Source organism: Erpetoichthys calabaricus, chromosome 1 (genome assembly GCF_900747795.2).
Source record: "Erpetoichthys calabaricus chromosome 1, fErpCal1.3, whole genome shotgun sequence".
In the NCBI taxonomy this organism is placed as follows: domain Eukaryota; kingdom Metazoa; phylum Chordata; class Cladistia; order Polypteriformes; family Polypteridae; genus Erpetoichthys; species Erpetoichthys calabaricus.
Genome location: NC_041394.2, coordinates 253,885,610 through 253,898,631, shown reverse-complemented (window position 1 = coordinate 253,898,631; position 13,022 = coordinate 253,885,610). Strand labels below are relative to the sequence as shown.

General features: G+C 38.2%; 1 protein-coding gene across 2 annotated transcripts in view; it reads right to left on the bottom strand.

The window, feature by feature from the left end:
- Nucleotides 1-226: 226 nt before the first annotated feature.
- Nucleotides 227-13,022, bottom strand: part of il15ra (interleukin 15 receptor subunit alpha) — a 60,663-nt gene continuing 47,867 nt past the window's right edge. Inside the window, exons 6-9 of one of the 2 annotated variants that reach the window (XM_051930980.1) lie at nucleotides 6,004-6,051; nucleotides 5,869-5,926; nucleotides 1,170-1,726; nucleotides 227-1,098 (exon numbers count right to left, since the gene is read on the bottom strand). In XM_051930980.1, coding sequence (XP_051786940.1) covers nucleotides 1,615-1,726; nucleotides 5,869-5,926; nucleotides 6,004-6,051 — 218 coding nt within the window. In that variant the 3' untranslated portion in view covers nucleotides 227-1,098; nucleotides 1,170-1,614. The remainder of the gene's footprint in view (nucleotides 1,099-1,169; nucleotides 1,727-5,868; nucleotides 5,927-6,003; nucleotides 6,052-13,022) is intronic. The other variant, XM_051930983.1, reaches the window with a different exon arrangement.

Here is a 13,022-nt window from a genome sequence, read left to right as displayed (position 1 = left end):
AGTCGTCTCGTTTTTAATGCTGTAACTCAGAAACAAATTCAAAAGTAAGTTCAAATGTGCTCATCTGCTTATGAAAGAAATAACATTATTGTCACATTACTGCATAAGATTATTCAGTATATTACTGCATGTACTGTATAAAGCAGACACTTGTCATTAGACAGGCCCCGAGCTTTGTACACTTTTACAAATGTGATACATTCAAAATAAAATACAAAACAATATGTTAGATAATTAGTACTTTATTTTGTCATAAGGGGCAAAATTAGCTTTTTACAAAAGTTCAATAAATAAAATAAATATTGTAACAAACAGCAACATACGCCCTCAAACACACACAAAAATTACAAAAAAAGCAGAAAAAAACTCTGACTTGGCTAATGATAAGAGAGCAGTCCCAGTGAGACATTATGCAGACGTATTGCTGTTGGTATAAAGGAGCTCCAGTAGTGTTTCTTGACACATTTCTGACGAATGATTCGTTGGCTGAAAGTCCTCAGTGTTAGAGTGTCAGAGAGAGGATATGCAACATTGTTCATAATGACACTCAGTTTTGTTTTCATTCTCTCCTTTGCTACTACCTCCAGGGGGTCCAGAGTGCATCCTGTAATAGAGCCTGCCATTTTAATTAGCTTGTTAATTTGGTGGGCCTCTATTGAAGTGATATTACTAGCCCAGCACACCATAGTGTAGAAAACTGAGCTCACCATCACAGAGTGACAGAAGATGTGAAGGATGTCATTTCCCACATTAAAGGAACACAGTCTCCTCTGTGTTACACGAGCAGTCCAACCTGTCATTAATGTGGTGTCTCCAAAGTAACTGTCATATGGCATAGAGGCTCTTGGTGTGGCAGAAGCCAATGATCAATATACAAACACAAGTATACTTTACATACAGTATATACATATCTATGTATTTAAACACTATTTTTGTATAGTTTCATTCTTCAGTTTATTTAAGCTACTAACAATAGCTTAAACATAACAAAATAATAAAGTAACCTTGCATTACGATTCTCAAACCCACTTATACCACTCAAGGTTGTGGGTGTCAAAGTCTTTCTCAGTAGCACTAGATGCAAGGAAGGAGCTAATCCTGGACAGTGCACCACTCTAGTACTGGGCCTACAAAGTCACCAAATTAGAAATCCTTAATCAACCTAATACAGACATTGTTGGGAAGTAGAAGGAAAAACCTACTTGAATACAGGCAGAACATGCAAACCTAACATAGAAAGGGATTGGGCAAAGGATTCAAGCCACTGAATACGTGAGGCAGAACTGCCAAGCACTGCATCACCGTGTCACCCAATACTATTCTAATACAGAGAATATTTAGATTGTGTGACATAAGTTTATCCCAAAAATGGCAGTAAATAACATGAAATTCAGTCCGGGTAAAAAAAATTTTCCCAACTAGACTGTGCACTAAAATACATTGGTGTACATTAAGTAACACACATTAAACTTCTGCCTCAGTGGATAATTTTGAAGATCCCTTCCATTTGTCCCACCTTCAAGCTTTCTTATTCATTTGGCTGTAATTTCATGATTGTTATTGGGTTTACACAGATTTTGGAAATCAGCAACTGTTTTTTTTCTGTTCGGCTCATCAGTTACCCTCATTTGCTTCAATAAATGATAAAGGTGCAGTAGGTGGGCATTCGTCCTTATTCAGAACTTCTAGTTCATTTGGATAGCTGACAGGATTGCGCCGATTTTTCCTGGATTAGACAATAAATTAATAAATAGAATCAATACATTTAAACACACTGGAATTGTAAATTCTCCAGATACTTTGAAAAACAATTCTAAAGTTAATGAACTCTTAAATATACTTATGTACTGCTAAAAAGGAAAGAACTATCTTCATCTAAAGTATCTTTAATTGATCATAAACATTTTTATACAAGTCAAAAAATGCAATTCACAACAGCTGAAGTCTATTACCATATCATGCAAAATGCTAAGCAAGCAGAGAGTCAAGAATCACATCTGCCAGTTTTCGTGTACAATATTAAACTCCAGTGGCCAACTACTGTATAATGAATGACTGAAGACCTGCAGTATGCATATTCATATGCATTACATATATATAAGGTTTATCCAATCTTATATATATATATATATGTACAGCATTCAAAACTGAAAACTACGGACTAGAAATTCTATTGAATGTACGTTACTCTGTATATGTGTTATGTAAACACAAATTTTAATGAAATGGGATCATTTTCATATGTATACCTATAATAAATCCATAGTTTGCAGTCTTAATCTTTCCTATGTGCCTTAGCCGCCTTTAAGATTAACCCGCTGTGATTCTCATTATCCTAGCATATAGCCCCCTTTGTGTCCCCTTTATATTTAGCTAATGATCACTGTTTGCTGACCTACTGCCTTGTTTTGCTATTATTAGCCTAAATTACTTCTGATATGGAACATTTGGTTTAAAAAACAGCAGTCTATTGTAGAAATGGTATGAAATATATCAAGAATGCCTGTTGCATTTTTGTATGTTGTCTTGTTGCTCAACCATCAAAGCTGATCACTTAAGGTAGCATTTTGAATTGTTATATCACATAGTAATTGTGTTGAATTAGAGAACGATCTCTATTGTGTAGTGGTATTTATTTGTATATAAAATTGAGCTTGTCTCTATTTTCACTCTACCCTGCTTTTTGCTCATCTTTTTCCTTTTGTATATGTGCAGCATTATTCTTCACCACACAACTTGCAGCAGACCATACCAATGGTACATTTTTAAGAATGAACTGTTAAATTATTGATTTTATTTGGATACTTGAAATATCACCCAAGTGGGATGAGGTCTGTTGTGTGACCTGAGACTATGAAGGACCCTGTGTTACTAAAGGACTAACTTCAGATTCCTGAGGATGTCCTAAAATGCTCCATAGTGGCTCTCAGAAATGACCAAGTGGAGTTTTTTTTTTTTCTGGACTCCATGGGTGATCTAATTTTTCATTTGGTTTTCACCTTAAATTACTTTTTAGGATTGCCCTCCATTTGTTACAATCTGTAAAGTTATATATGACATACTGTAGTTATTGGTGAAATTGTGCTTCTTTGTTGTTCACTACCTAATTTGATTTTTTTCTCTGTAGTGTACAAACTCCACTATGGAAAACCCAGGGTAGGCAGCCAATTGGCTGAGGTCTCCAGAATGGGACATTATTTTTAACTGTCTTGTTTATAATTTTAATCTCCTTCGTTCTCAGATGGCCATAGTTTATCAATTAATTAATGGACAGATTCTGTTGGTTTCCATTTATGTTAAATCAGTTTGTATCTTGTTCTCTGTGTGTTTTAACAAATCTGTATTTACTGTATATGCATTACAGTTGTGTGTTTAGTAATTAGGATAATCTACACTTGTATTTTAACTGAGAATTATTTACAACACTCTGCACCTGCACTCAGTGAAGTTGTATTGTATTGTGTAACACAGATTTCCTGTTTAACGTTTGGCCTTCAACTTTACGTAATTCTTAATTGCACTTTCTTGACTCCTATGCCATTTGCTTGCCTTTTGTCATGACTACGAGTTGTTGCTTGCAGTTTGTTTTAGCCTGGGCTCAATATTGGTCTCCAGTCTTGAAAGTCACCTGTGTCCTTTGTAGGTGTCTCTATGCTATATGCACTTCTTCATTGTCTTCCTCACTGGTCGCAGTGTCTGCAGGTACCTATCTCCTGTCTCAATCAGAAACACTCTATTCTCCAACTTTCAATTATTATGACTTCACAATTCTTTTATTACAGACATGCAGCATAAATTCATCATGGTAATACCAGATACTTTCACATTTTGTGCAACTCCAATTTTATTAAATGTTTCAACCATTAGTCGTTAGATCTATTTTATTTATCAATAAATTGCTTGGCGACTTTGAATATATAAACTTTATATGTATATCCCTGAATACTTACTGACATTTGCGGTTTCCATATCATAAGGCAAAATATTTCAATGTAACATTATTCCTCTATAAACCCTTGGATTAATAATTATTTTGCTCTGGTAAAAAAAAACTCTCTGATGTACTATAATACAAGCTTCAGATCAATACTTATACATGAATGTTCGCAAAGCTAGTGACCATCAGGGATGACTTTGCTTCTGTTTTACCACCACATTCCAATACAACGTTTACTGCACCAATTCAATGGTCAAACTCAAAATCGCTTCCACAGGCACTTATGAATAAAACACTACAATATCTGAAATCATCCTCGTAGGACAGACACTCCCTTTCTTACTAGTTAATAACTAGTTCCCTTTACAGAACAACAATCTCTGATTAAGAAATGCTACAGTATTTCTCATCTGGACCACATGACAACTAGCTGAGAACCACTCCAGTGTGCACTTGAAATCACAGTAAGAGTAACAGCAAAGTGAAAAACATCAGCCATTAACATCACAGATCCAAACCTGGATACTCCCCAGTCCTAATCTGCTCCTTCATATTCATCAAGGAGGATATTTGACACATCCTCAGCACAGTCCCATGAACATAATAAAAAGACAAAAAAAAAAAAACATCAAGTATCCAATCACAACTCTCACTCAGCAAATACAAAGATGGAATGGCATGCCGCAATGGTCCTAGAACCCCATACCCCTGTAATAGCTTCCACCACATAATCATTACAGTATAAGGTCTGTTTCAGAACACATACAGGCATGATTTACCAACTCCAATGGCGGATCAAGTATGTGTGCAACAACAAAGAGCTGGGCCACAGTAGGCTCAGATTCCGTGCTTGCTCTCCTGAATGAGTTTCCACAATCTGAGATCTATTCTGATACCATGGTACACCGATTGAAAGAATGACATAGCAAGTATAAGTGGCCAATATGACACATTATTGTTTAGCTCACTGCCTTTGAAAGGATACAGGGTTCAAAAATACAGGAAGACCTTGAAAAGGAACCAATGCTTCTATGGATTTTAAAGGAGATCACTTAGTTGGTAAAGGCAAAAATGTAGTTAGAAAGTCACTTGGTGCTTCCCACAAGTACAGTATGAAGTATTGTGCAAGGATAAGTACCCAAGGAGGGCCTGAAATAAGTGTATATGTTTAATATGTCACTGTGCTCCACAAATATTTTATAAATCTACTTTTCTTTCTACTCACATGCACAGCTAGATACAAAGCCAGATTTAGCACAAGGGGCTCATCATTTAGAACTAATAGGGAAGCATTAGAAGACAAGACAGGGACAACTGCGAAATGACCATTGTATACTATTTTTGTGTGTCAAAGTCAGCATGAAACTGAATCCTCTTTGCCTTGTTTGGAATGGCATGAATCACCTAAGTGGGGGCCTGCACATGAAGAGTATAAACACTTGGAACATTGCCCGACACACCTTTGAAGCCGACAGACGGATGGGAGATAATGTCATCCGTTCCAGAAAATCCTTCCAATGCAGCGACAAAAATGGCAGACTCTATACATGGGGCCCCCACTCCCGAACTGGGTTCTTGTCATTAAAGAAAGCAAAGTTGCTTCTCCTATGTGATTTCTTACCGCCGTTTCACTAAGGTAGGGGTATCGCCTTTTTATATTATATCTATATAGTTTTGGGTTATGTAACATGCCGCAATTACAAAAGAACTTATTCCAACAAGGGAGCTAACGCCCCATGCTGAATACAGGGCCACAGCTCCCAACTGACCTGGAAATTTCCCTGAGGCCATGGTGACTATTGTTTGCAAAATAGGTTGATCTAGTTTGTCCATATTAGCATACTGCCATCTTGATCCTCACTCACTAAAGGAAGTGTAAGGTTAATGATTTGTACAGTATCTTCAGGGTCATACCTGAACCCTTCACTTACCGTCTTCTCCAGAAATAACAGAAGACTACAACAGCTAGGATAGTTGTGAAGAAAATGACTGCAAAAGAGAAAAATATATATTAATATGACCAATAGTTGAGACATACAATAATAAATTAAGTATAAAATGCTTACTTCCAACTGCTATGTTTACTTCTCTGTTACGAATGCCTGAACTTGTATCTAAAAAGGGAAACTAAAATTATTTTTTAAGATCTAACACTTTTGCACATTATTTTAAATCATTTTATTAACACATTTTTTTCAAGACCATCTTAGTGTACATAATCATTCATTAGGATGAAAATCCTTATAAGCAATAAGCCCAAGCTCCATTATATGGTGAACAACTGGGAGGCAGGGGGATTGGGGGGTTATGGGGTTCAGGGGTAGGATGGAGGGATTAGTAGGTAGACAATAAAAAAATCATTATACACTATATTGGGATTAACAATGAAGTTTAGTTTAATATTTTAATGTTTTATCCCTTTTATGTGCTGTGGAATGCGCCAAAATTAGTGTTGTTGTCTTTGTTCACAGTACCCCATTGACTATGAAGCCTATCCAACAGAAGTCCACTTTCCTTCCACACTCCAAAGATGTGAATGTTATCCTGACTGGCATCTTTAAAAGTGACCCTGTATTAACTACTGAACATGGGAATGTAAATGCTAGCAATAAAGACCCTAACCTCATCACTGGAATAAACGGGCCAAGAAAATTAATAAATACATTATGTTTATATTTTAACAGGAGTAAGCTAAAACCTACGTAGATATTAAAATATCTCAAAACGCTCCACCTTGAAAAATGGAAAACATATTTTTAAATACGTTAATAAGGTAAAAATGCTGCATGCTAGTATTTAATCTCATTTTTGAACATCTTTTTCTTATGAATTTTGCAATGTCAACCAAGTTGGCCTAAGCTTTACATTCCCAGCAACATTTTCCTGCTCTCTCTGGAGAACTTTTAGACCAACTGACAGATATAATTTTTTCAGAGCGTTGTGTGAACTATGCCTGATACACCTTTCAAGGATGATGTCCTGAAAGTATCCTCACTATCAACTCTGCAATTGACACAGTTAAATATTTAGATTTTAGATTAGTAGATGTCATAGACTCCGTAAAATCAACATAGGTGGAAATGGAGTTGCATTCAGATAAGGCCAGTCTTATACATCCATCCATCCATTTTCCAACCCGCTGAATCCGAACACAGGGTCACGGGGGTCTGCTGGAGCCAATCCCAGCCAACACAGGGCACAAGGCAGGAACCAATCCTGGGCAGGGTGCCAACCCACCGCAGAGTCTTATACATTGAAAGTAAAAATATTTGATATAAATAGATAATGAAAGACTCTGATGTTGCAATCACATTAAGGCAATGCATATTCTTAAGTATTAATGTTAGCAACAGATACAGTAACAGATATATTTTAGCAAATCTGAATAAAAAAATCTTTTATAAACTTTGATATAGTTAAAAGTTGTTCAGTTGGCTGAGTTGCAAGGACAGACCTAATCTGCTATCAAGAAAACAGAAACGTGCAGACAAAGCAAGTCTTCCTAGATATATCTTACAAACTGTGGAAGAAATCAACATATTAATTAACAAAATAAACTTTTCCTCTATAAGGACAAGTTTGATAAAAACCTCTTTGATTCAGTAATCAGGCAGGATGGAGCTTGTCCATTGAGTCTTTAATTTACTCTTCAGCAAATGCTAAAAAAGGAACATTCATCACAGCAGTCTGTTACAGAATGATCAAAGAAATAAGGGCAGAGGCCTATTTTATAAACAACTGAATTTACACAACAGTGCTGATTAATGCATACATTTACTCTGATAGGTCCATTGGCGTACACCCAGATAACTTACAGTACCTAAATAAAAGTCTATTCTACTGCACTCTAGTTCTTCTCATATCTCTTACTGTAGGGTCAGCTATTACCCTTGAAATCTCTGTGTATGTGACAAATGTCCAGTCTTACTGTTTACAGGACATCTGCTGATCTCCTAATAATTTTTAGCACATTTTGTGTATTACATTAACCATTCTTCCAGTACACTGTGATTTTTAGTTGCTTAACCATTTAATTAGTTCTATTCATGACATTTCTAAAAGAAATGTTTATACATTTCAATATGCACCTCAACTCGAAAATACTTAACTATTGTTACCTCCAAATTATTCTATCACAGTACTTTCCAGCACTTTCTTGAAGACTGATAAAATTGTTAACTCATTTTGTAGGAACCAAATAGGAAGAAAATAAGACAGAATGATTCAAGTTCTTGGATCAGAAGCCCAAGTCTCTTTAATTTATTTTTGTACTGCTCGCATAAATGCATGTGCTTTCATGAACTGTATTATTGCTAATCTTTTGTCGAGTTGAGCTACTCCCTGGAGTGAACATTCAGCAGTGCTGTGATTTAGTAAACCTAGAAGAAAATGAACGCAGATGCCTTTCATAAACCATTTTTCCTACAGGAGCCACATCACATTGCGACAAACATACACCTGTGTGCCTGCAGGTTTTTGCTCCTGTCAGTTTCACAATCTGTGAGTCATTAGGCACTTTTCCACCACATAACTTTTTTCAAGAACCAGGTACTTTTTTGAAAATCAGGAACTTTGCAGCATTCATACCGCAGTTCTTGACACTTTTTTTAGCTTCTTCTCCAGGGTATGTACTTTTCCTTCAACCAAGGACAATCATGGATGGAGCTTGGGGATGAATTGCACTGATTAGTTGACCACAAGCACTGGCGCCATCTTACAAATCTGTTAGTAGTTTGGACTTTAAAGAGTTACCAGTGCACCTCAGCACTCTTTATAAATGCCTTCCTGGTGCACTGCATTAAAGCAATAAGTGGGTGCTTTGGGGGGGATGGGGGGTCTCTGTGAACTTCCAAGTGAACCTAACTCTGAACCACATTACTTTTCTTTACATATCACATATTTTGCATAAAGGTAACAGTTCTTGTTGGGCAGTGGGAATTGAACTCAACACATGAAAGTGGCCCAGGACCTGCATTGTATGGTTCCTGAAAACAAAGTTCTTCCAGTGGGAAAACACCTATTGTTACCTGTAATTGACCTTATTGTTTAATTAGCTGTTTTCTTCCTTCTCTTATTTTGCATTAAAAACACAGAACTGTCATATTTAACTTTATGATGAATTTAGAAAGGTTCGTATTTTTGCCCCGGAGGACCGGAAGAGGTCTTGCGCCTTCCCCAGACCCCCCTGGTACCTATGGGCACTGAGGTCCAGGGCTCCAAAGGCATTGGGGCACCCCCTGGCGGTGACCACAGGCCCCTACAGGGTTGAGCTTCAAAGTTCTGCACCCGTGGTCACCGCCAGGGGGCGCCTCAATGCCTTTGGAGCCCGGGACCTCAGCACTTCCGCCACACCTGGAAGTGCTGGGGGGAAGAGAAGCGAGGACACCCAGAGTGCTTCTGGGTGCGCAGCCGGCACTTCCACCACACTGGGGAGTTCCGGTGGAAGATTGCTGGGAAGCACCAGGAGCACATCCAGGTGATTATAAAAGGGGCCGCCTCCCTCCATTCGGGGGCAGGAGTTGGGTGAGGAGAAGGACAGAGCTCGGGTGGAGAGGAGAAGAGGTGACCTGAAGAAGGTAAGGCATTCAAGGTTGGCCTGGACTTTTGGGGTATTTGGGGTTTGTGCACTGTAAATATGTACAATAAACGTGTGTTGGGTGATGTCAACTTGTCCGCCTGTCTGTGTCTGGGCCAGCTTCCACAATGCTTAATTTTCTTTTGTTGTTTTCCTATTAGTTTACTACCTCTTGCTCTTGACCTTGCTGCCTTAATTGTATCCTAATATAATGAAAATTAACAAAGAACAGAATATACAAGCTTGAACATCACCTAAGTGACGTTAGATGCTAGTGCTGAAAGGCTGCAGTTACTTCAGTGTTAGACCCACTTGTGAGGCCATTAGTACATAATGGCTTAAACAACCTGAGCACCAGGAAAAGCTGAATGCAATCATAATGATGATTTAAAGCCAAAATAAAATGCTGAAGTATCCCAGTGTAACATACATTAATGCATGTTAAATACTGTATCAATTAAAAGTTTATAAACCCAGTTTTATTATTTTTGGACTGACATTTGTAAGTGCAATGGAAGAAGGACAGGCATTAAATCATCCTCCATCCTGGCCAGGAGGCCATAATGGAAGGAGGCGGGAATGGACACGTAACCTGGCCAGAATGCCTGACAATCTTTATCCCAACTGCAACATAAGATGGACATAATGGATGGACTAGGTGAATGTGGATGCCTGGAGTAGCTCATTACCCCACATGGCAGGTGACAGCATTCATCTGGGCTGAATGCAGTTAAGACACCCAAAGGGTGGCATGGGAGTAGAACTCAAGAAATGAGGCCCTGTTGGAGTCCCTGGGTGCCACCAAAGGGCGCTGCCAGGGGAGGACTGCCCTGATTGATCTGGAAGTGCTTCAGACGACCTATGGCTACTGGGTCCATTTTAAAAGAAGAAGCCCACAGCCTCACCTTGAGGAGTCAAGAGTCAGGAGGCAGCAGGTGACATTCAATTGGAGAAAGGAATGAGAGAAGAAACTGATTGGTGGTCATATTCTTGTGTTGATTTTTGGATGACATTATTTCTATGGTTTGGGGCTCGGTGGCTCCCCCTTGTAGTTACACATTATAACAAAGTAACTGGGAGATATCAGCTTGCTTATTTAAGGCTGAAGTTCAATTAAAAGCAGAACTGTTTGGATCAAAAACCTGCAGCCACAAGGGGGCCCTCAGGAGAACCACTGCTTTACAGGGTTGGTTCCTGATGTTTGCAGAACTGACTCTAGCTCTGTTACCCTGAAGTGTACAAAATGACTTCAAAAATACACCAGTGGATGGATGTAAAGTGTCATACTCAAAATGCTACTATAATGTATATAACATTATTAAACAGAGACCACTAGGATCCAGAAAATAATTCTAAAAGTAGGTTTCTACAAACTCTTAACAATTGTTATGAATTGTTTTCATAAGAGTGCCGCTTGCCCATGGGGAAAAAACCTGCTGTGTTTATTTATGTCATATTCTGTTCTTTGCTGTTTTGCAGTCTGTGATAAAATTATAAACCATTATTATTAAAGCAATGAAATAAGTGCTTCCATCTGACTATGCCCTAGCACCAGAAGTACTCCTGTGTCTAAGATAAAGGAAGCTGCTTGATCTCATCCAGGTGAGTCGGAGTCAGGAGAGGAGCTGGACAACAATCGCCTGGGAGAAGAGGAGGAATAAGACAGATTGTGTAAGAGAGAAAAGAGAAGAGAACATTTGTGGTTACACAACATATAAGAAGCTTTTTGTAAGGTATTTTGGAAAATAAACTTTGTTTTATTGTACCAGGACTTGTGTCATTTTGGTTGTGTTCAGGGTGCTGCAACGGCCCCTACTGATCACGCTTATTATAAATATGATAGTGTAGCCCACAGCACCAATGGCACTGCCACAAAAACAAGTCAAGACAGTGTGCAAATACACACTCCTTTTATTAGTACTCCAAAGATAGTGAAGGAGGGAGGAAAAGGGAGAGATTATTGGGGCAGAACAATAAACTGCAGGTATAAAAAAGTAAACTGCAAACTAACATTTTTAATCTGACAATCTAAATGTATGTTGATTAAATGTGGACAACATGTTATTGCCTGGATAACTGGGAGGAGTTGGGTGCTGAGGAAACTGTTGATTCTATTTTGTTTTTTTCTTTGTTTAGTATGAATACAGTAATCCCTCCTCCATCGCGGGGGTTGCATTCCAGAGCCACCCGCGAAATAAGAAAATCCGCGAAGTAGAAACCATATGTTTATATGGTTATTTTTATATTGTCATGCTTGGGTCACAGATTTGCGCAGAAACACAGGAGGTTGTAGAGAGACAGGAACGTTATTCAAACACTGCAAACAAACATTTGTCTCTTTTTCAAAAGTTTAAACTGTGCTCCATGACAAGACAGAGATGACAGTTCTGTCTCACAATTAAAAGAGTGCAAACATATCTTCCTTTTCAAAGGAGTGCGCGTCAGGAGAGAGAGAGAGAACAAAGCAAGCAGTCAAAAAAAAAAATCAATAGGGCTGTTTGGCTTTTAAGTATGCGAAGCACCGCCAGTACAAAGCTGTTGAAGGCGGCAGCTCACACCCCCTCTGTCAGGAGCAGGGAGAGAGAGAGAGAGAGAGAGAGACACAGAGGAAAACAAAGTCAAAAATCAATACGTGCCCTTTGAGCTTTTAAGTATGCGAAGCACCGTGCAGCATGTCCTTCAGGAAGCAGCTGCACACAGAAGGTAGCAACGTCCCTATCGTCTAGGTGTGCGAACAGCCCCCCTGCTCACACCCCCCTACGTCAGCGCAAGAGAGAGAGAGAGAGAGAAAGTAAGTTGGGTAGCTTCTCAGCCATCTGCCAATAGCGTCCCTTGTATGAAATCAACTGGGCAAACCAATGGAGGAAGCATGTACCAGAAATTAAAAGACCCATTGTCCGCAGAAACCCGCGAAGCAGCGAAAAATCCGCGATATATATTTAAATATGCTTACATATAAAATCCGCGATGGAGTGAAGCCGCGAAAGGCGAAGCGCGATATAGCGAGGGATCACTGTACAGCAAAGTTATAAACAAAATGTACAGTATGTTTAAAATGTAACTCAACTGATAGTGTGTATTGTGGTTTAAAGAAAACTTACAACGAAAATGAAGAAGATGTAATATAGGGTTACTCCTAACTGTTTTGCAACATATAACTGGTTCTGTTTGTTTATTCGTAAATACTTCACACTTGCTCAACTTGTATTATTTTATATCTATATTATTTTGTATTGTTTTTATATCTATTTGAGTTAACTATTAAAGTTTGTAAATGTTTTGTTCAAGAAATTGTTGTATTTGTGTAGTGGTTTCCACAGTGTCAGGTTAATGGTGGGTTGAAATTGTGTTGAGTTGGTAATGTTTTATACGGGGCGAGCCAAAAAGAAGTACCACATTTCAAACATTTATTCTACAAAAATGCTACAAGATAAAATAAATTTCATTATGACACAAGAAAATAGATATACAAAATAGATGTTTTTCACTGTGTTTAAAAAAATGATGCCT